Consider the following 24,291-nt stretch of genomic DNA (forward strand, 5'->3'; position numbering starts at 1 on the left):
GTTAATGTGCAAGTCTAGACACTAAGCTTCAACAGCCACTGTTCGCCATGTAGCAGAGCCCAACTGTTTTTATCCATTTTCTATACACCTTCATGTAGTGTAACTGTGTAGCAATTAGGACTGGGAATCCTTGCTGATTTTTCCCTCCTTCAGTTAAGGAAGTGCCATGGCAACTTTCCGCATCTCTATTACTGCCTGACTGATGAGCAACTCAGCCGAGATTGGGAACTGAACCTTGAGCCTTCCTGGCTTTATGGTTCAGTTCCACCTCTGCCCAATGTACTTAGCAGCTGAATGATGAAAGCCTGCAGCCCCCACACTGTGTGGCTAGGAAACTAAGCAGCCAGCCTGCTACTAACAAGGCCGCTCTGAAACCAGTTGCTGGAAGGTTGATTCTAATTGTTAGTTCCTTTCTGGTGGGAAGTGCCTTTTCCTCTGTTCAACATCATTCCACAGTGGTACAGCTCAAATTAGGAACTCCTGGTTGTGGAGATGATCTGTTAATTGGTGTGTTTCGAATAGTTACTGTTCACGTGTAACCAGATTGAAAACATCTTGAAAGTATTCTCTTCCTGACTCTGCTAAAATATATAAAATTTAAACGCAAATATCCCATCCTATCCAACTCTTTGATACATCACGTTTGTCCTTTCCCAAAGATTTGCTGAAACAGCACACTATTCTGTAAAGAGAAGAAATTCTGTTTCTTCGGAGCAATTCAGATTTCCTCAGACACAAAATGGTTTTCAGAGGTTACTGACAGTGTTAGAGAGCGGGTCTCCAGCTGAGCCTTTTTCTGATGTCAGTTACACTTTGCTGCTCTACCTGAGGGTGCAAGTACTTTTTCATGCGAAGATGATAAAAATCTGGAAAGCGAACCAGCTTCTAGCCTACAGTGGCATCACAAGAAGAGAGGCTGCATTTCTATCATCTTGGCATGCTGTGGGATACAGGGGACATAAAGGGTTGACGTAGAAAATATTCAACACTGTGACAACGCAGTCTCAACTGCTGGTCTAAAGCTGAAAGGACTGACTGCAACTGAGATATTTACAGTGACATATACAGCTCGAGATTACCTGCAGCTCCGTCAGGAGGAGCAATCTTCATAGGATATGGAGGAACGTGGGCGGTATCTGGACCGCCGTCTTTGCATGGACAGGTGAATGGTATTCGTTCCTGGTTGCAGGCGAACTTGATGAATTTGCAGAGTTCTTCCTGAGTGAACATCTCCAGCGCTGCCCAGAAGAATTCAATATGCTGATCAGTCTCCATCAGTCCTACCTGGTACATAGTGTGAGCCTGGGTGGGGGCAAAGGTTAAGAGGAGTGAAGGCACAAACGTGTTCATAATTCACAATAACAAAATAAAATTCTACTAGCCACTCTTTATAATCAGGTCAAGCAACTTACCTTGGCCAGACAGTGCAGAATGGTTGTAGGGAAAAGGTAATAAATATTGTCAATTTTTTTTTATTTGTTTGTGGGATGTGGGTGTCACTGGCTAGGCCAGCATTTATTGCCGATCCCTAATTGTCCTTGAACTGAGTGGCTTGTTAGGCCATTTCAGAGGGCATTTAAGAGTCAATCACATTGCTGTGGGTCTGGAGTCACATGTAGACCAGACCAGGTAAGGACAGCAGATTTCCTTCCCTAAAGGACATTAGTGAACCAAATGGGTTTTTACAACAATCAACAATGGTTTCATGGCCATCATTAGACTAGCTTTTTTTTTGTGGGATACTTTTACCAGGTACGAGATGGACCCACTCTCTGGCACTTCATTTTTAATGGGCAATGTGCTTTAAAGTTCACATTTTTTGTCCTCTTCAAATGTCTAACAGTGAAAGACATTTCCAGCTAATCTTAGTCAATAAATGCTCTCCGCTTGACTCATATTAAACTCAGAATTAAAGTGCCTGTGACTGCAGCTGAGCTGAGAACTTGTTAACTATGTAATGGCTACTACTACTGATAATGGCTGATGGTGCAAGCTCCACACTCCCAGTTCTGCTAACCAGCACTTTACTTCTTACTCTAATTTTAGTTTAAAACAGTACTAGGGAACAGAGATAAACAAATGTTGGGTTTGTAAGACAAAGTTCCAGTAACCAACTAGCCTTATTGTTATTCAAGTGCCAAGTTTCATGCTACTCAAAGGCACTTCAATTCAGATTCTAACAGCACTTGCAGCATTCTCCAATTCGATCACTCTTCTGAAAAAATAAATTAATGGCTGTGCCTATTTATATTGCAGTGTTATCGCTGGAGATACAGAATTGCAGGCAGAATGGTAAAGTCACATTTGCAACATCTAAAGAATGGTGCACTACTGGTCTCCGAATCCTTCTGCAGTATAAATTAGACGATTTTGAATAAACGTACTGTAGTGGGACAGGTTTGTAGGAAAGTGGAACTAGTTTCCTGAACCTCTTCACTAATGATTAGTACCTTTAAAAACTCCAGGTTGATGTAGGGCAGTCCACATGTCCTCAGTTCAATTTCCAGGGGTGTTGGCAGCGTCAGGAGCTGTAAGGGAATGATGCAGCCAAGTCCCGCACGCACTGCAGTCATGCATTCAGTGTTCTCAATCTCCTGTAGCCTCAGATTTCGTATTGCTGATGCATATGCATCTTTATTTTCCCATCTGTACAAAATGAAATCATTAAAAAAATAAAAATTCAGCAAAAAGATCCATCCTGGCTTAAGGAAGTTAAGCATAGTAGTGGATTAAAAGAGGAGGCTCATAATATAAGCCTGAGGATTGAGTGTGTTTTAGAAACCAGCAAAGGGCAACCAAATAGTTGACAAAAAGGGAAAAAATAGCATGATAGTAAACTAGCCAGAAATATAAAAACAGATTGTATGAGCTTTTACAAGTATATAAAAATAGCAGCTAAATTAAATGTTGGTCCCTTAGAGGCAGAGACAGGAGAAATTATCATGGGGAAAAAGGAAAGAGCACAGACATTGAACAAATATTTTGAGTCTGTCTTCACAATAGATGACACAAATTACATACCAGAAATAAAGGGTCACCCACTTTGGTAGGAAGAATAAAAAAGCAGATTATTTAGATGGAGAAAATACTGCAGTACAGAGGGATCTGGGTGTTCCTGTACATGAAACACAAAAAGTTAGCATGCAGGTGCAGCAAGTAATTAGGAAGGCAAATGGAATTTTGGCCTTTATTGCTAGGGGGTTAGAGTTTAATAGGGAAGTCTTGTTACAACTGTTCAGGGTGTTGGTGAGGCCACACCCAGAGTACTGCATACAATTTTAGTCCCTGTATTTAAGGAAGGATATACTAGCATTGGAGGCAGTTCAGAAAAGGCTCACTAGGCTGATTCCTGGGATGAAGGGGTTGCCTTATGAAGAACAACTAAACAGGTTTAGGTCTTTATTCATTGGCGTTTAGAAGAATGAGAGGTGATCTGATTGAAACATACAAGATTTTAAGGGGGCTTGACAGGGTAGATGTTGAGAATATGTTTCCACTGGTGGGGGAATATTGAACTAGGGGACAGTTACAGAACAAGGGGGCACACATTTAAAACTGAGATGTGAAGGAATTTCTTCTCTCAGAGTGGTGAATCTCTGGAATTCTCTACCTCAGAATTGTGGAGGCTAAATGTATTTAAGGAGGTAGATAGATTTTTGAAATCTCGGGGAGTCGAGGGTTATGCGGAGCAGGCTCATAAGAGGAGTTGAGGCCTGGGACAGATCAGCCATGATCTTATTGAATGGCGGGGCAGGTTTGAGGGGCTGAATGGCCTACTCCTGCTCCTAGTTCTTATGGTAACCAAGGGGCTAATAAGAGTGAGCAATTTAAGGTAATTAATATCAGCAGAGAAAAAGTATTGGAGAAAGTTAAGGGACTAAAATCTGACAAATCCCCAGGACCTGATGGCCTACATCCTAGGGTTCTAAAAGAGATAGCTGCAGAGATAGTGGATGTGCTGGTTATGATTTTTCAAAATTCCCTGGATTCTATAACGATCCCAGCAGATTGGAAGTTAGCAAATGTAACACTGCTATTCAAGAAAGGAGGGAGACAGAAAACAGGGACTGACAGACCTGTTAGTATATCAGTCATCAGGAAAATGCTGGAATCTATTATTAAGGAAGTCTTAACAATGCACTTAGAAAATGACAATATCATCAGACAAAGTCAACATGGTTTACGAAAGGGAAATAATGTTTGGCAAATTTATTAGCATTTTTTGAGGATGTAACTAGTAGGGTAGATAATGGAGTACCAGTAGATGTAGTATACTTGAATTTCCAAAAGGCATTTGATAAGGTGCCACACAAAAGGTTATATGCAAGTTAAGAGTTCATGGAGTTGGGGCGTAATATATTAGCATGGACAGAGGATTAGTTAACAGACAGGAAGCCACGAGTGGGCATAAGTGGGGCATTTTCAAGTTGACAGGCTGAGACTAGTGGAGTGCTGCAAGGATCAGTGCTGAGGCCTCAGCGATTTACTATCTATACTAAATGACTTAAACGAAGAGATGGAGAGTAATGTATCTTAAGTTTGCTGACCATACAAAGCTAGGTGGGAACGTAAGCTATGAGGACGACACAGAGAGGCTGCAAAGAGAGAGACAGGTCAAGTGAGTGGGCAACAAGGTGGCAGAGGAAGTATAATTTGGGCAAGTGTGAGGTTATTCACTTATGTATTAATAGAAAAGCAGAATTTAAAAAAAAAGTGAAACTTCTAAATGTTGATCTTCAAAGGGACTTGAATGTATTTGTACAAGGAACGCAAAGTTAGCATACGGGTACAGCAAGACATTAGGAAGGCAAATGGCATGTTGGCCTTTATTGCAAGGGGATTGGAGTACAAGAAAAAGGAAGTTTTGTTACAATTATATAGGGCTTCAGGGAGACCACACTGGAGTACTGTGCACAGTTTTAGTTTCATATCTGAGGAAGGATTTGCTTGCATTGGAGATGGTACAGCAAAGGTTCACGAGATTAGTTCCTGGGATGACAAGGTTGTCCTACTATGACAGGCTGAGTAAATTGGGTCTTTTGGAAAGATGTAAAAGTAACAAGGTCGTAGTGGTGGATGATCTTAACTTCCCCTATATTGACTGGGACTCATTTAGTGCTAGGGGCTTGGATGGGGCAGAATTTGTAAGGAGCATCCAGGAGGGCTTCTTGAAACAATATGTAGATAGTCCAACTAGGGAAGGGGCCGTACTGGACCTGGTATTGGGGAATGAGCCCGGCCAAGTGGTCGAAGTCTCAGTAGGGGAGCATTTCGGAAACAGTGACCATAATTCCGTACGTTTTAAGGTACTTGTGGATAAGGATAAGAGTAGTCCTCGAGTGACCGTGCTAAATTGGGGGAAGGCTAATTATAACATTAGGCAGGAACTGAAGAATTTAGATTGGGGGCGGCTGTTTGAGGGTAAATCAACATCTGACATGTGGGAGTCTTTCAAACATCAGTTGATTAGAATCCAGGACCGGCATGTTCCTGTGAGGAAGAAGGATAAGTTTGGCAAGTTTCGGGAATCTTGGATAACGAGGGATATTGTGAGTCTAGTCAAAAAGAAAAAGAAAGCATTCGTAAGGGCTAAGAGGCTGGGAACAGACGAAGCCCTTGAGGAATATAAAGAAAGTAGGAAGGAACTTAAGCAAGGAGTCAGGAGGGCTAAAAGGAGTCATGAAAAGTCATTGGCAAGCAGGATTAAGGAGAATCCCAAGGCTTTTTATATGTATATAAAGAGCAAGAGGGTAGCCAGGGAAAGGTTTGGCTCACTCAAGGACAGAGGGAATCTATGCGTGGAGCCAGAGGAAATGGGCGAGGTACTAAATGAGTACTTTGCATCAGTATTCACCAAAGAGAAGGACTTGGTGGATGATGAGTCTAGGGAAGGGAGCGCAGATGGTCTGGGTCATGTCGTTATCAAAAAGGAGGTGGTGTTGGGCATCTTGCAAAGCATTAAGGCAAGATAAGTCCCCAGGGCCTGATGGGATCTACCCCAGAATACTCAGGGAGGCAAGGGAGGAAATTGCTGGGGCCTTGACAGAAATCTTTGTATCCTCATTGGCTACAGGTGATGTCCCAGAGGACTGGAGAATAGCCAATGTTGTTCCTTTGTTTAAGAAGGGTAGCAAGGATAATCCAGTAAATTATAGGCCGGTAAGTCTTACGTCAGTGGTAGGGAAATTATTAGAGAGGATTCTTCGGCACAGGATTTACTCCCATTTGGAAACAAATGAACCTATTAGCGAGAGGCAGCATGGTGTTGTGAAGGGGAGGTCGTGTCTCACTAACTTGATTGAGTTTTTTAAGGAAGTGACGAAGATGATTGATGAAGGAAGGGCAGTGGATGTTGTCAATATGGACTTCAGTAAAGCCTTGACAAGGTCTCTCCTGGCAGACTGGTACAAAAGGTGAAGTCACACGGGATCAGAGGTGAGCTGGCAAGATGGATACAGGTCATAGAAGACAGAGGGTAGCAGTGGAAGGGTGCTTTTCTGAATGGAGGGCTGTGACTAGTGGTGTTCCGCAGGGATCAGTGGTGGGACCTTTGCTGTTTATATATATAAATGATTTGGAGGAAAATGTAGCTGGTCTGATTAGTAAGTTCGCGGACGACACAAAGGTTGGTGGAGTTGGATAGTGATGAGGATTGTCAGAGGATACAGCAGGATACAGATTGGTTGGAGACTTGGGCAGAGAAATGGCAGATGGAGTTTAAACCGGACAAATGTGAGGTAATGCATTTTGGATGATCTAATATAGGTAGGAAGTATACAGTAAATGGCGGAACCCTTAGGAGTATTGACAGGCAGAGAGATCTGGACGTACAGGTCCACAGGTCACTGAAAGTGGCAACGCATGTGGATAAGGTAGTCAAGAAGGCAAACGGCATGCTTGCCTTCATCGGTCGGGGCATACATTATAAAAATTGGCAAGTCATGCTGCAGCTGTACAGAACCTTAGTTAGGCCACACTTAGAACATTGCGTGCAATCTGGTCGCCACACTACCAGAAGGACGTGGAGGCTTTGGAGAGGGTACAGAAGAGGTTTACCAGGATGTTGCCTGGTCTGGAGGGCATTAGCTATGAGCAGAGGTTGGATAAACTCGGATTGTTTTCACTGGTACGACGGAGGTGGAGGGGCGACAGGATAGAGGTTTACAAAGTTATGAGCGGCATGGACAGAGTGGATAGTCAGAAGCTTTTTCCCAGGGTGGAAGAGTCAGTTACTAGGGGACATAGGTTTAAGATGCGAGGGGCAAAGTTTAGAGGGGATGTGCGAGGCAATTTCTTTACACAGAGGGTGGTGAGTGCCTGGAACGTGCTACCGGGGGAGGTGGTGGAAGCAGGTAGGATAGCGACGTTTAAGAGGCATCTTGACAAATACATGAATAGGATGGGAATAGAGGGATACGGTCCCCGGAAGTGCAGAAGGTTTTAGTTTAGACAGGCATCAAGATCGACGCAGGCTTGGAAGGCCGAATGGCCTGTTCCTGTGCTGTACTGTTCTTTGTTCTCTGGAATTTAGAAGAATTAGAGGTGAATTCATTGAAACATACAAGATTCTGAAGGCGTTTGACAGGATAAAAGACACAGAGGCTGTTTCCCCTTGGCTGGGGAATCTAGAACATAGGGGCACAGTCTCAGAATAAGGGGCCAATCATTTAGGACTGAGGAGAAATTTCTGCATTCCAATGGTTGAGTGTCTTTGGAATTCTGTTGTGGATGTTCCATCACTGAGATAGGAACACAGGACTGAGGAGCAGGCCATTCAGCCCCAAGCCTGCTCTGCCATTTATTAAGATCAGGGCTGATCTGATCGTGGTCTCACCTCTACTTTCCCCATCCTCTCCCCCCTGCCCCCCCCCCCCCCCCCATAACGTTTGACTCCCTTGTCCATCAAAAATCTATCTAACTCCGCCTTGAATAAATTCAATGACCCAGCCTCCACTGATTTCTGGGGAAGAATTCCACAGACTAATGACCCTTAGAGAAAAAAGTTTTCATTACCATCTTAAAAGGGAGACCTCACTACCCTCTGTGTAAATCTGTGTCGCCTAGTTCTAGTCTATCCCACAAGAGGAAACGCTCTTCCAACAACCACCCTGTCAAGTCCCCTCAGGATCTTATATGTTTCAATTAGATCACCTCTCACCCTTCTAAACTCCAATGGGTAATAGGACCAACCGGTTGAACCTTTCTTCATAAGATAAGCCCTTCATCCCCAGAATTAGTTGAGTGAACCTTCTCTGAACTGCTTCTAATGCAATTATATCCATTTTCAAATAGGGAGTACACAGTACTGCAGATGTGGTTTCACCAAGGTCCTGTACAGCTGCAGTGAAACTTCCCTCCCTTTATACTTGATTTCCCTTGCAATAAACACCAACATTCCATCTGCCTTCCTAATCATTTGTTGTACCTGCAAATTAACTTTTTGTGATTCATGTACCAGGAAACCTAGATCCCTCTGTACCATTGTGTTCTGCAATCTCTCTCCATTTTAGTAGTATACAGCTTTTCTATTCTTCCTACCAAAGTGGACAAGTTTACATTTTCCCACATTACACTCCATCTGCCAAATCTTTGCCCACTCACTTAACCTATCTATATCCCTTTGTAGACTCTACCTCCTCTTAACTTATTTTCCTTCATATCTTGGTGTCACAGTCATAAGACAGATACAGCACTGAAACAGACCCTTCGGCCCACCGAGTCGGTGCCGACCATCAACCACCCATTTATATTAATCCTACACTAATCCCATATTCCCTACCACATCCCCACCCACCTTCCCTCAATTCTCCTACCACCTACCTATACTAGGGACAATTTACAATGGCTAATTTACCTATCAACCTGCAAGTCTTTGGCTGTTGGAGGAAATTTAATCAAAAATTGTACAGTTCTAAAGTTCTATTTAATTATGGAACTACCAAGTTGCTAGTAACCTGTTGCAAGAATATTCGTAAGCATCACAAATTGGAGTGAAAAAAATTAGTAGTTACAATAAGGGAGCTTTATTGTAACGGAGAGGGCCGATAAAGGTAGGCATTGAGGTTGCGTACATGGACTTTAAAAAGGCATTTGATAAAATACCACATAATAGACTTATTAGCAAGATTTAAAGCCCACAAGATCAAAGGGGCAGTGGCAGCATAGATACAAAATTGCTTAAGAGACAGAAAACAGAGATAGTGAACGGTTGTTTGCAGACTGGAGGGAAGTGTAAAGAGGTGTCTCCAATTGGGAGCAGAGGGACCTGGAGCTGTATGTACAAAAATCTTTGTAGGTGGTAGTACAAGTTGAGAAGGCTGTTAAAAGAGCATATGATATCTGAGGCTTTATAAACAAAGGCACGAAGTACAAAAATATGGAAATTATGTTAAACCTTTATACAACACTGGTTACAGCCCAGCTGGAGTTGTGTGTTCAATTCTGGGCATCACACTTGAGCAAAGATGTCAAGGTCTTAGAGAGTCATTGGCATTTAGCAACCATACATTTGGTCCCTTCATCCAAGTCATTGATATAGATTGTAAATAGTTGAGGTCCCAGCACTGATCCCTGTGGCACTCCACTAGTTACAGCTTGCCAATCCGAAGACGACCCATTTATCCCTACTCTCAGCTTCCTATTAGCTAACCATTTATCCATGCTAAAATGTTACCTCCTACAGCATGTGCTCTTATCTTGTGTAGTAACCTTTGATGTGGCAACTTATCAAATGACTTTTGGAAATCCAAGTACACCACATTTACAGGTTCCCCTTTATCCATCTTGCTTGTTACTTCCTCAGAACTCTAATAAATCAGTTAACTGTGATTTCCCTTTCACAAAACCACGTTGACTCGGTCTGATCCCATTATGATTTTCTAAGTATCATTCTATAACTTCCTTAATAATGGATTCGAGCAATTTCCCTATGACAGATGTTAGGCTAACTGGCCTATAGTTTCCTGCTTTCTGTCTCTCTCCTTTCTTGAATAAAGGTGCTAAATTTGCTATTTTCCAATCCACTGGGACCCTTCCAAAATCCAAGGATCTTTGGACGATTATAACTAAAGCCTGTACTATCTCTGCAGCCTCTTCTTTTAAGTCTATAGGATGCAGGCCATCTGGTCCTGGGGACTTGTCAGACTTTAGGTCTAATAGATTTCTCACCACCTTTTCCCTGGTGATGGTTATTAAGTTCCTCCCGCCCTTTCACCTCTTGATTTTCAAGTATCTTTGGGAGGTTTTCTAAGTCTTCTACAGTGAAAACAGACAAAATACCTGTTCAATGCCTCAGCCATTTCCTTATTTTCCATTATCAATTCCCCAGACTCACTTTCCAGAGGACCAACACTAGCTTTAGTTACTCTTTTCCTATTTAAATACTTGTAGAAACTCTTATCTGTTTTTATATTACTAGTTTTCTTTCATACTCTACTTCCTCCCTTTTTTTCATCATTCTTTGCTGTTTCTTAAAATCTGTCCAATCTTCTGACCTACCACTAATCTTTGCAGATTTGTACAGTGTTTCTTTCCATTTGGTACTATCCGTAACTTCCATATTTAGCCACGGATGATGCATCTTTCACACTAGGATAAATCTTTGCTGAGAGTTATTAGATATCTTCCTTAAAAGTTTGCCACTGCATCGCTACTGTCCTGACATCTAACCTTGTTCCTCAGTTCACTTTAGCTAGCTCTGCCTTCCTACCCTTGTAATTACCTTTATTTAGGTTTAAAACACTAGTTTTAGACCCACACTTCTCCCCTTCAAACTGAACATGAAATTCTATTACGTTATGATCACTGTCACAGAGGCTCCTTCACCATGAGGTTATTGATTAATCCTGTCTCATTGCACATTACCAGGTCTAGAACAGCCTGCTCCCTGGTTGGCTCTAGAACATACTGCTCTAAGAAATTGTCCTGAATACACTGTGAACTCATTTTCCAGGCTACTTTTGCCAATCTGGTTCACCCAATCTACATATGGATTAAAGTCATCCATGACTATTGCAGTACCTTTCTTACACGCCATAATTTCTTCCTGCGTACTCTGTCCTATAGTGTAGCAACTGTTATGGGGCCTACAAACTACTTCCACTAGTGGCCTCTTACCATTCCAATTTCTTATCTCTACCCAAACTGATTCTACATCTTGCCCTTTTGATCTAAGATCATCTCTCGCTACTGTACTAATGACATTCTTAATTAACAGAGCTGTCCCACCACTTTTTCCTAGCTTCCTGTCTTTTCGAAATGTCAAATACTCTTCAATATTCAGGTCTCAGCCTTGGTCACCTTGCAGCCACGTCTCAGTGATGGCTATCAGGTCATACATATTTACTATCAGTGCTAACAATTGAGCCATTTTGTTAAAAATGCTGCGTGCATTCAGATACAGAGCCTTTAACTCTGTCTTTTTGCCATTTCTGCAATCTCTTAAGTTTGTATGCTCTGTCCCTTCCTGCTACACTCTAGTTATCATTACTCAAATTGCTATCCTACTCAATTATCTCGTCGTTTCCCTTTGATTAACCACATCTCCTCTCACATGATCCCTTCCCCCCCTCCACTATTTTGTTAATTTATTTAGTTTTTTTATTTAGAGACACACTTTTGGTCTCTCAGGGAATCAAGGGATATGGAAAGTGGGTGGGAAAATGGAATTGAGGCCGAGGATTAGCCATGATCGTATTGATTGGTGGAGCAGGCTCGAGGAACCTATTGCTCCTATTTCTTATGTTTCTTAAGCATGACATCAGGAAATAAACAGTATGCCAACTGCTCAACACTTTGCACTAAATATAAAAATATTAACAGTACAAGTTGGGAAGGATAAAGTTGAAAGAGGTTGTAGCAGCTGAGACCTGCTCCATCTTTCCTACAAAAAAAAACTTTTCCTCCTAAATTTATCCCCTCTTCTGTTTCTATAAGCAATAGCCTTGCTCAGGTCCATGTATGAACTGAGATGCTGAGCACTGTTGGGCTTTTTGACTGCAGGCATCACAGCCGAGCTTGAGCCGATCCTCGCCTGAAATTCCAACAAGGACTTTCCAACACATGAAACTGGATTGTGATCAAGTGTGGCAACCTAGGCTGGTTACTTTTTGTTCCAGATGGAGAGCAACTGTACTTTCCAAGGCATCTTGAACTGTTTGGCTCTATGCAATACCATTTATTCATCTAACTTTCAGGGGAATACTTCCCTGTTTCCCCTTTTTCGCTAAATGCCGTATATCACTGAGGCTGGTGATAAACTTCTAAGACACCGTTGCGCCCCCACCGTGCTCCCTGCCCCCACCCCAACCCCCAACAACCCCACTGCAAACTAATCCACTGTCTTTGTTCCTTGCCACAACCTGTGTTCCTTAACCACTGACCCTATCCCTTTTCCTGACCACTGTCCAAGGCCAAACCAGACTGTTCGCAACCTTGGTGATCCTGAGTCGAGCCTCCAATCACATATCTGTGCCATCACCAAAACTGCCTACTTTCACCTCTATCATCTTCCTCTGGCCATCTCAGCTCCTCTGCTGCTGACACCCTCATCCATGCCATTGTTTACTCCAGACATGACTATTTCAATGATTTCCTGGCTGGCCTCCTATTTTCCACCTTCCTTAAACTTGAGCTCATCCAAACTCTGCTGCCCGTATCCTAACTTGAACCATGTCCCTTTCACAAATCACTTCTGTATTCACTGACCTACACTGGCTCCCAGTCCAGAAATGCCTTGATTTTAAAATTCTTATTCTTGTTTTCAAATCCCTCCATGACCTCATCCCTCTCCACCTTTATAACATCCTTCAACCCTCTGAGATCTCTGGGCTCTTCCAATTCTGGCATCCTGCGCATCCACCTTTGGCAGCCATGCCTTTGGCTATCTAGACCCCAAGCTCTGGAATTCCCTCCCTAAACCTTTTGGTCTCTCTCTCCCTCTTTAAAACGCCTTTAAAAACTACCTCTTCAGCCAAGTTTTGTTCTAATATCTCCTTAACTAGCTTGGTAGCTAGTTGGGAAAGAGAAAAAAAAAACCACACACACCCTTCCCTTCCAAAAACATTTCAAACATCTGAAACAATTGCCTCTTTTACTCACTGTCACTAAATCCAGCCATAAAATGCCATTTTACACTTTTAATTCTTTCTCACTTTTCGAATTTGCTTCAAGTCCCCCTAGCCTTTAGCTTGGAAGGCAGAGTGTCAAGACACAACCTTCTTCAGTACTGCTCCTGAATTCCTGCCAAGAGGTTAACATGCAGTAGGTGAAACGGTAGTTTTCCCATCCTCTGAAGGGCAGGACTCAAAGCTGTTGGACAGGAGAGCGAGCCTTTATTTGTAATCAAAGCCGAGAAGGATGATGTATATTTATCATTTACTCACATAACAGTGATATTCCTGCCTCCGGGACACAGTTCCACTTCCTCGCCTGTCATGGTGATGTAGCTGAATTTACAACAGGGCTTGTTGGGAGATTCAGGGCTCTCTGTGGTTAAGTGATGTGATGTTACTTCAGCACACAACGCCTCAAGTTCTGTCTCATTATTAACCTAGAATTACAAGAATCACATAAAGCACTATTCAACACTTAAAAATCAGAGAAAACAGTCCACGCCATGTCTCTTTTAATGAATTACCCCCGATATCAACTGCAAATGTGCAAGATCCTAACATCACAAGACCCAAAACCCCCAGGGGTAGGCCAGTGAGGAAAAGGGGTACTCCACTCAAAAGACCCAAGCCCTTCCATAAGGTAGAGGGATTTTTGCCACAAACACCCAACCCATCATTGACAAGTGGAATCCATTCCAAAATCCAGGCCTTCAAAAGTCAAAGACCCCTGAAAAAGTGTGTTTATTGGGAGGAGAGGGAGAAAGAGTGGAATCTTAAAATACAAACTCTTACAGGTACTGAACTACTTACAGTCTCAAATTTCTTGATATAGTTGTACGCCAAGATATCAACCTCCTGCAGATCCCACTCTGGATCCAGTGGTTCACCAACTAGAGTCTTCCAAAATGTTGGGAGCAGATCAAGAGGGAGTGGGACATCTGCTCGGATAGCAATTCCAAGTAACTGCCCAAAGAAGTGTAGCAGTTGCTCCTCTGTATATGTTATTGGGCCAGGCGTCAGGATGTGCTTGCCCTAAAAAAAGTGTTTAACCAGACATAAGATTTACATTGTAATTAGTCAGAAAATCTAAGACAATTTTAACACTTACTAGTCCTTGTTCAACTACAGATGATCTGCAGGGGTCTGTTCAGTGTTGTCAATATGTTTATTGGTACCTATATGCTGTAATTAAAAAAACCCCACTAAAGCCAATACAATTTAATGACACAGAATTTGATACATTTACTTCATCAATTTTAAATTGCTTTCAGCATCAGCAATTGACCCATGATCACCAGTACTTCACCCTGATGTTACACAGCTCAGAATGTAGTTTGGAACGGATTATTTCCCTCCCACAGATTGAGTGGACACAAAGTTCCACATAGCCACTGTGCTTTACTGGAATACTAGTGACAATACTACCCAAGGAATAAATAGTTTGCTTTAAATTATTTTCAATCTATTTTGTAAACAGAATGTAATGCATCATTAAGAGGAATAAGGTTGGTATTTTGATGGCTCACTGACTTTTCAGTGAGTAGTTGAGTCTAACATACCAGGAAGGATACAGATATGGCTGTGTTCATCAATTTCAGCTGGGGCAAAGAATGAAATGTTTTAATTGGGCATGGTGCCACTGGAGGAGAAAAGGTATGCAGGAAACTACTGTCCCCACTCCTAATTATTATCCACCATGGCTTGCTGGGATGATATTAGGCAAGGACAGGAACGGGTTTTGATGTCAACCCCATTGGCCAAACAGCTTAAGATTCACTGCCTGAGCATACACATTTAGAATGGTCACTTAGACAAGGTACTGCAGGGTAGCTGGTCGCTGTAAATCTATACCACATTGAGAAGTTAACACCTTCAGGAGTGTAATTGGGAAATATTGCAGATCTAGAACATTAAGATTTTTAAAATTCATACAATACTTCATCCAATTTACTGGATGAAGGGTTTCTACAGCACTGACTTGGAAATTAATTATTTTGTTGACAGGCATGTAATTAGATCCAACAATCCCACCAATTTTAATTTTCCCTGCAGTGTCTCCCACATGGTGATCCCTATTCTGGAAATGGGCCACGAAGACCAACGATATTTCAACATTAAACCTGTTAGGTATTAAGTTTTAAAATTCTGGATACACCTATCCCACACAGCAAGCAGGCAAGTGTTCAACTGTCAAAATCTGGGTGTTCTTTGAAAGTTTCACAATTAAAAAAAAAATGCCTACAAAAATTGTAATTGCTCCAAGTTTGCTAAATGTGTGACTGAAATGTTAACTGATGCTTCATATTGTAACTCTGCTGAATCCAAGTTAGAACCCATTGATTCAGTGTAAATGCCAGCAATCTACATCAGCATACACAAGGTGAATCCTTTGATGGGGTGAAACAAAGAAAATGGTGAGTGCTGGGAATCTGAATTTAACAGAAAATCCTGGAAATGCACAACAGCTCCATCAGCATCTGAAAGAGAAAGACAGAGTACTGTTTAAGATGGGGCCCTCCACCAAAACAGCTCTATTCTTTTCAATGCTGGGACAGCTGCTGTGTATTTTAAGCAATTTGTTGTTATAGCTGATGTGCGTTTGGAATCTTCATATCTGGATGATCAGGAATAATAATAATGATCCAAACTATCTGTGCCATCATCTGGACCTAACTCACCTAACCTCTCAAATACCTGACTGGTTATCTACAGCAGTTATTACCTTGTTTCTGTTGGCTGCAGAACTTGGGCAAGGTACAAGAAGTGAAAGTGCTGAACTCTGTAACTCTTTACATACTTGCCACAGGAAGTGTCGGAACGATCCACCTACAATCCAAACAACAGACACAGACACTGGAAATAAAGTAACATTTGAGACATGTGGGGCTTTGGCACATTGACACTGGACCACCAGAACAAGCACATTTAATATCTTATTTGAAAGATGCCACCTCTGAGAAGCAGTACTGTTCAGTGTTGTACTGAAATTTCACCAGATTGTGGGCTCTATTCCTGGAATGGAATTTAATCCCACAACCTTTTAATTTGGGAGGAGACAGCGCTATCAACTGAACCAAGCTGACAGTAAAGGGAGAGGAGTCTGGTGTTGTCTCTGTCCTCTAGGATATCTTGGGAGTTAAATCTGATCGGAGATGGAAAAAAGAAAGCAAAAATTGCGAGGGACCAGCAGTTGGTAGCACTCTTGCCTCTGACTCACAAGGTTCTGGGTTCAAGTCCCACTCCAGGCTTGAGCACAAATATCAAAGCTGACGCTCCACTGCAGTACTGAGGGAGTGCTGTACAATCAGAGGTGCTGCATTTCGGATGAGACATTAAACCGAGGCCCCATCTGCCCCAATCAGATGAATGCAAAAGATCCCATGGCACTATTTCAAAGAGCAGGGGAGTTATCCCCAGCCAACATTTATCCCTCAAACATCATCACAAAAACAGATTATCCGGTCATTATCACATTGCTGTTTGTGGGAATTTACTATGCGCATACACACTGCTGCGTTTCCTGCGTTACAATAGTGACTACACTTCATTCACTGTAAATTGCTGAGACACCCCTGGTGGTCGTGAATGGCGCTATATTAAATGCAAAAAGTTCAAAGCAACACCATAACAAACACTGAAGTAAAATAATTACATTTGCTTTCTAAAGCTATACTGGTAATTGTGATCCCTATAGCTTTATTTTTCAGCTGACATTTAGGCACATTAAAGCATATTTACTCTCTCCAGCATCATGGTGGCTTTAATGGCTTGTACAATATGTTCAGTGGGTTAATCAAGGGAAATATCAGGACTTAACAGGGAGGTGGCAAGTGAGGTATTGGTGGGCAAGACACTGGAGGATTTGAGCCAGTTGCACAGAGCAATATTGGTAACATCCATCTGTGAAACAAAACTAATAGTAGATTAATTACATCATCTGCATACAGGGTCCAATCTAGATTGGGGAGATGATGGCGTAGTGGTAATGTCACTGAACTAGTAATCAAGAGGCCAGGCTAATGCCCTGGGGACATAGGTTCAAATCTGGTAGCTGGTGGAATTTAAATTCAATTAATTATTAAAAAAATCTGGAATTGAAAGTCTCCGTGATCGCGCCATGAAACTATCAACTGTCATAAAAACCCACTTGGTTCGTTTAGTGTCCTCAAGGGAAGGAAATCTGCTCTCCCTACCTGGCCTGACCTACATATAACTCCAGACCCACAGCAATGTGGTTGACTCTTATCTGCTCTCTGAAATGGCCGAGCAAGCCACTCAGTTGTCAAGAGCAATTAGGGATGGGCAACAAATGCTTGCCTTGCCAGCGACACCCACATCCCATGAAAGAATAAAAAAAATACTTCTATTAACTGTGGCATGTAAGCTCCCTTGATAACCAAGTAGTTAAAAGAGTCCTGATGAAAAGGTCACAGACCTGAAACATTAACTCCGCTTTTCTCTCCACTGATGCTGCCTGACCTGCTGAATATTTTCAGAACTTTGTTTTTACTTTAGTTAAAAGTACCATCTAGTGTATTCCAAAGCTGTACAAACTAGATCTTGGGTTTGATTTTTGTTTTGTGTTGAATTAGCGTGATCTGAGACAGACAAGCAATTGGATTGCTCCAAATGATCTCTAGGAAGGGGAAATATCATTCAGGTTTCCTGCCGCTGACCACAACTTAGTGACCCTTGCTGGAAAGCATACACATCTGGATGCTCGGTGAACACAGTAACTGACTTATCTGTGATGCTCTGCAATGTCAATTAGTTTGCTAACATTTACGATCTAGGCTCACGTGAAAAAATGTCCACTTGGGGAAGTATTGAAAGCTAAGGACTGGAAGGCAGTGAATGCTCGTGAATTTGCATTCCAGCAGGACTCCATTCATTCAAAGAGGAGAAAAATTGTGCAGGGGAAGAGGGGTGTTTTGGAAACAAGGCTATACACTAACAAAATAAAATGCTGACTCTATATATCTTACTTGTTCCATGTACTTCTTCGCCAGTGAAGCGAATATTAAACGCGTAGGTTGGGTCTCCACCACTTGCCAACTTGACGCAGAGTTGGGAGGAAGGCACTAATGCCAGCTGTCGAGCCGCCTGGCAGAAGTAGGTGTTCTCTGATGAACGAATTTCACCTATGATGATTTAAAGGAAAAAACAGTGACCTTGCCAGTGATTTGAAATGGCAGAGAAACTAGTACATCTTCAACGGCATTACTCAGACAAAAATTACCAAGCAATCGTATCTTTTACTTATCGTAATTGTCCCAGTTTGCTTCTAAAAAGATCTAATGATGTAATGATAGCCACTCGTTCGGAATCCCGCAATATGCGTGCGCTAGATCAGCAAGGCGCATTTACAAGGATTCAGCGTCTTCAGTGGACACTGGTTTGTAGTGGGAAATTTGGGAGTAGAGGAGTTCAAACTCAGCAAATACCTCCTTCCTTTTAATTTAGGATGCAGGCAAACCAAAATTGAAATCATGTGCAAGAACAAACATCTCACTTTCTGAGAGTACATGGTCAGAGAGATTTGTTACGTGTTTAGTGGCGTCGTTAATTCCGTTGCCAAACCGCTTCTGTTTAAGTGAGTTTATGGTGCGGGTGTGTTTCAAACGTGTACTGTTTATGGTGCGGTCATCTACAGAAGCAATATAGCTGCATAAACGGATCAAATCTAAAAATGAAAGAAATTTGCGTACATCAGACCAAACGAGGGGTGGGGCATGGAGTAAATTAGTAACCCTATTACCAATCTGTTCAATCTCATCTTGTATAAATGCTCGCTCAATTGTGGGACTGTGTCTCACTTTAGCATTATTGATACATTTAGAAATGAAAACTGGCACAACCTTAGGTTTAATACACTCTTGGAGAAATCTTTGAATACTTGAATCACTCGCAGTTTGCTGAACCAGAGTACAGCAGGGCCTCTTATAGACTGAGCCTTCCACTCAGCAGCTGCATTTAAAAAGATAAAAAATTGAACTAAAAGCTAGAGAAAAAAAATCTAAATATAGATGGTGGTAACATGTCTATCCTGTTGAATTTGGAAAAGTGGTTAAGAAAAAGCCCCGATTTACCAATTCTGGATTATGCCCAATACAAACCAGCCCTCAATCAGTAATAGGGTCCAACTATTTCCCAAACTTGAAACATCGAGGTGGTTACTAGGTTCTCCAATGCAAAACTGATATTGTAGCTTTCAGTGTGAACTGCATTGAAGTGTGGGAACTGCCACTGAACCAAACCGATACTATGGAAAGGATAATAAAAGCAAAATACTGCAGATGCTGGAAATCTGAAATAAAAACAAGAAATGCCAGAAATACTCTGCTTCTCTCTCCACAGATGCTGCCAGACCTGCTGAGTTAACGTTTCAGGTCAGTGACCCTTCATCAGAACTGGCAAATATTAGAAATGTAAAAGGTTTTAAGCAAGTAAAGCAGGGGAAGGGCAAGAGATAACAAAAGAGAAGGTCTTGATAGGCCAAGATCATAGAGAATAACTGACCAGAAGGTCATGGAGCAAAGGCAAATGGTATGTTAATGGTGTGCTGAAAGACAAAGCGTTAGTACAGAGAGGGTGTTAATGGACAGAAAACTGAACAGCCATGGCTCCAAGCACAAACATGAAAAAAAAACAGCGGGTAGTCACAGTAGAAACAAACTAAAATAAAATAATCACAAAAAAGAAAAAATAACTAAAAATCATAAAAAGGGGAGCCCCGTCATGCTCTGAAATGTCTGAACTCAATGTTCAGTTCGGCAGGCTGTAGTGTGCCTGATTGGTAAATGAGGTGCTGTTCCTCGAGCTTGCGTCGATGTTCACTGGAACACTGCAGCAATCCCTGGACAGAGCTGTGGGCATGAGAGTAGGTGAGAGTGTTGAAATGACTAGCAACAGGAAGCTCGGGGTCATGCTTTCAGACTGAGCGGAGGTGTTCCGCAAAGCGGTCACCCAGTCTGCGTTTGGTCTCCCCAGTGTTTGAGTGAACATCAAAGCAAGCTCAAGGAACAGCACCTCATTTACCGATTAGGCACACTACAGCCTGCCGGACTGAACATGGAGTTCAATCATTTCAGAGCATGACGGGCCCCCCTTTATGATTTTTAGTTATTTTTTCCTTTGTGTTTATTTTATTTCAATTTGTTTCTACTGTGCCTACCCCACTGTTTTTTTCATGTTTGTGCTTGGGGCCAGGGCTGTTCATTTTTCTGTCAATTAACACCCTCTCTGTACTAACACTTTGTCTTTCAGCACACCATCAACATATCATTTGTCTTTGCTCCATGACCTTCTGGTCAGTTATTCTCTATGACCTTGTCCTATCAACACCTTCTCTTTTGTTATCTCTTGCCCCACTCCTACTTTACTTGCTTAAAACCTTTTACATTTCTAACATTTGCCAGTTCTGATGAAGGGTCACTGACATGAAACGTTAACTCTGCTTCTCTCTCCACAGATGCTACCAGACCTGAGTATTTCCAGCATTTCTTGTTTTTATTTCAGATTTCCAGCATCCGCAGCATTTTGATTTTATTTTAAGATAACTACAGGAGCATTGGTGGAGGGCTGGTACCTGGTCCCCTGCTGATTTTCTTGGCAACAGAGATATGGGCCATGGAATAAAATAACTGGAGGACCAGCCACACACATACTGCTAAGAGAGAAGGTCAAAGGCTAGGAGTTCTGCGGCAAGTAACTGACCTCCTGTCTCCTTAATGCCTGTTCACCATCTACAAGACACAAGTCAGATGTGTGATGGCATACTGTCTACTTGCCTGGATGGGTGCAGCTTCAACAACACTCAAGAAGCTCGACACCATCCAGGACAAAGCAGCCTGCTTGATTGGCACCCCATTCACCACCTTCAACATTCACTTCTTTCACCACCGACGCACAGCTGCAGCAGTATGTACCATCTGCAAGATGCACTGCAGCAATGCACCAAGGCTCCTTCGACAGCACCTTCCAAACCCGCGACCTCTACCAGCTAGAAGGATAAGGGCAGCAGATGCATGGGAACACCATCTGCAAGTTCCCTTCCAAGCCGCACACCAACCTGACTTGGAACTATATTGCTGTTCCTTCGCTGTCGCAGGGTCAAAATCTTATCGGCGCTGTTGGTGTACCTACACCCCAAGGACTGCAGCAGTTCAAGAAGGCAGCTCACTGCCACCTTTTCAAGGGCAATTAGGGATGAGTAATAAGTGCTGGCCTAGCCAGCGACACCTGCATCCCATGAACGAATAAGAAGAAACACAGGTTGTGCCCCTTTTTTTGTGGAGTGTACCAGAAAATGCTGCTTAGGGAGTTATTGTGGTGGACTTGAATGTTACTGCTCCACAGAGCTCAGTGCCACCCCTTTGTTTCTTTCTATTATATTCGTATTATTGCACCTGTTAAAAATCACCAATGTAGGCTTTTTTCACATTGGCCGCTTGCGTCTTCATAATTTTCTTTTCTGCACTAGGTGCCTGCTATGATGCTATGAACAATATGATATGGACATGTTCTAGTGACTACATGGATCAGTGGTGTAATCCTGGTAACCATGCCTTCCATCATGTCTGTCAAAGACTGGGTGTTAGTCACATTATCCCTGAGCCAAAAGGTGAGTGCTTGTGGGAAATCAAGGTGGCTGTAATTACTTGGCTTGTATATTAATTTACACTGGTTTAATATTTGTTTAATGCAATGGCATTTTTTTCGCTATTCCCTTCCTTCCCTCCCTCCAATCTGTTCACCTTCCTTTTCAGAAAGGTGTTAAATCATACTGCATATGGTTCCACAGTGCACTGGAAGAATTATAGTCCCTCGGTCAGATCACTGTTCCTCATTTGCTAGTTTAAACAGTGAGTGCCAACAGGCTTTTGAAATTTAGAAATCAAATTCACGTATTCTTTCTAGCAAGGGCCACCAAATAATGATCAGAAATGGAATGCCTCACCTTATTCCTCCCCCCAACCTACAAGCCCAGGAGTGCTAAAACCAATAAAACCTCTGATATAAAAGCAAAATACTGCGGATGCTGGAAATCTGAAATAAAAACAAGAAATGCTGGAACCACTCAGCAGGTCTGGCAGCATCTGTGGAAAGAGAAGCAGAGTTAACGTTTCAGGTCACTGACCCGGAACGTTAACTCTGCTTCTCTTACCACAGATGCTGCCAGACCTGAGTATTTCCAGCATTTCTTGTATTTACTATGGAAAGGATATTGCACAAACCAGTCTCTAAATTATATATATATATTTTTGAATATAGCAAGCATGTTTTCTCAACTCCAAGGCTTTCTCCTTTTACCTCCCACTATCTCCAGAGGATCCAGTGTTATTTCAGGTGCAGCATGGTCTGCAGTCCGCTGTACTGTTGCATTCAAAACCCGGTTCATCACAGCTACTTTAGTATCATAGAAGACTAACCCTAAACAAAAAAAACATATGAACAAGGACAACGTCACCAGAATAGTTATAAACATATCTACATTTTACTTGGAACTCTGATTAACTTGTGAAAAATTTACAAATCGGAGGATTAATTGGTGACAGTGTAAGTACAGTTCAAAGACAGAACCTAGGCTGAACTGTGACACAGACGAGAAAGAGCTAGAAACATGGAAGAATTTAGCATTGGAAGATAGGGGGCTAATTTGGATAGCCCCTAAATTCTGGTGCAGAGATTGTGATACGTGATTGTTCTGCACCCAATTGAAGTGATGCAGATAATATGCAAACTTCATGCTGCCTGCTCAGTTCCATGACTGTGGCGTGCAGCCCAGCGCTGCTGAGTGGCTGCATGCCTCATCAGGGAAACAAAGTTCATAGGAGGCTAGCGCCACTTAAAGCTAGCCTGCACTACATAAAGCCAGACTGCATCTCTTAAAGGTGAGGTGCATTCTGCTGCAGCAAGGGCTGGAACTGCCTCAGCAACACTGCAAGACCCTCAGGAAGGACCTGAAATGACAACAGGCAAGAGAGCATGTCTGCAGGTTTTGGATGCTGCGCTGGAGTTGCTAGTACAGCAGGTGGACTGCAGGGAAGGGGTTCTCTTCCCTCCAGACAATTGCTCAGAAGGCAGGGGAAGCATGCAGTCATGGTGGTCAATGGCAACAGTCGAGTGCCAAGGAAAAGGATACAGTTCCGCAAAGTTTAATGACCTCACGCAAGTAGTTGCGACTGTAGCTAAATTTGCAGATGATACAAAGATAGGTAGGAAAGCAAGTTGTGAGAAGGACACAAAGTGTCTGCAAAGGGATAGATAGGTAAGAGAGTGGGCAAAAATTTGGCAGATGGGAGTATAATGTGGGATTGGCACTTTGGCAAGAATAGAAAAGCAGAATATTTACATGGAGAGAGACTGCAGAATGCTGCATTACAGAGGGATCTGGGTGTTCTTGTACACGAATCACAAAAGATTACCATGCAGGTACAGCAAATAATTAGGAAGGCAAATGGAATGCTGGCATTTATTGCAAGAGGGATGGAGTATAAAGGCAGCGAGGTCTTGGTACAACTGCACAGGGCATTGGTGAGAACACACCTAGAGTGCCACGTACAGTTTTGGTCGCCTTAAGGTTCACTAGGCTGATTCCTGGGATGAAGGGTTTTCTTATGAGGAAATGAAGAGGAGGTTGGGCCTATACTCATTGGAGTTTAGAAGAGTTAGAGGTGATCTTATTGAAACATAAAAGATTCTGAGGGGGATTGACAGTGTAAATGCTGAGAGGATGGTTCCCCTTATCGGGGTTTCTAGAACTAGGGGGCACAGTTTCAAAATAAGAGGTCTCCAATTTAAGACGGGGATGAGGAGGAATTTCTTCTTTAAGAAGGTCATTAAACTTTGGAATTCTCTTCCTCAGAGAGCAGTGCTGGCTGGGTCATTGAATATATTCAAGGCTGAGTTAGACAGATTTTTACCTACAAGGGAGTCGTGTTATGGGGGCAGACAGGAAAGTGGAGTTAAGGCTACATTCGGATCAGCCATGATGGCAGAGCAGGCTCGAAGGGCTGAATGGCTTACGCCTGCTCCTATTTCTTATGTTCTTCGAATGAATCCTTACATGGCAAATTCTACCAACTGACCATGAGCCTCACACACTGCCCCTGGATTAGGTGAAGGTAAGCGGAAGTGCTCCCTGAAGAATCTAGGTGGGTAAAGCCTTCTGGTGAGA

At 42.5% G+C, this 24,291-nt stretch overlaps 1 protein-coding gene across 1 annotated transcript in view; it reads right to left on the bottom strand.

The window, feature by feature from the left end:
* Positions 1–24,291, bottom strand: part of LOC137382906 (probable E3 ubiquitin-protein ligase HECTD4) — a 361,123-nt gene that overhangs the window by 4,261 nt on the left and 332,571 nt on the right. Inside the window, exons 69-75 of the mRNA XM_068055483.1 lie at positions 22,425–22,544; positions 18,098–18,253; positions 15,835–15,938; positions 13,923–14,144; positions 13,383–13,549; positions 2,451–2,646; positions 1,080–1,302 (exon numbers count right to left, since the gene is read on the bottom strand). Coding sequence (XP_067911584.1) covers positions 1,080–1,302; positions 2,451–2,646; positions 13,383–13,549; positions 13,923–14,144; positions 15,835–15,938; positions 18,098–18,253; positions 22,425–22,544 — 1,188 coding nt within the window. The remainder of the gene's footprint in view (positions 1–1,079; positions 1,303–2,450; positions 2,647–13,382; positions 13,550–13,922; positions 14,145–15,834; positions 15,939–18,097; positions 18,254–22,424; positions 22,545–24,291) is intronic.

The sequence above is a fragment of the Heterodontus francisci genome, chromosome 23 (genome assembly GCF_036365525.1).
Source record: "Heterodontus francisci isolate sHetFra1 chromosome 23, sHetFra1.hap1, whole genome shotgun sequence".
In the NCBI taxonomy this organism is placed as follows: domain Eukaryota; kingdom Metazoa; phylum Chordata; class Chondrichthyes; order Heterodontiformes; family Heterodontidae; genus Heterodontus; species Heterodontus francisci.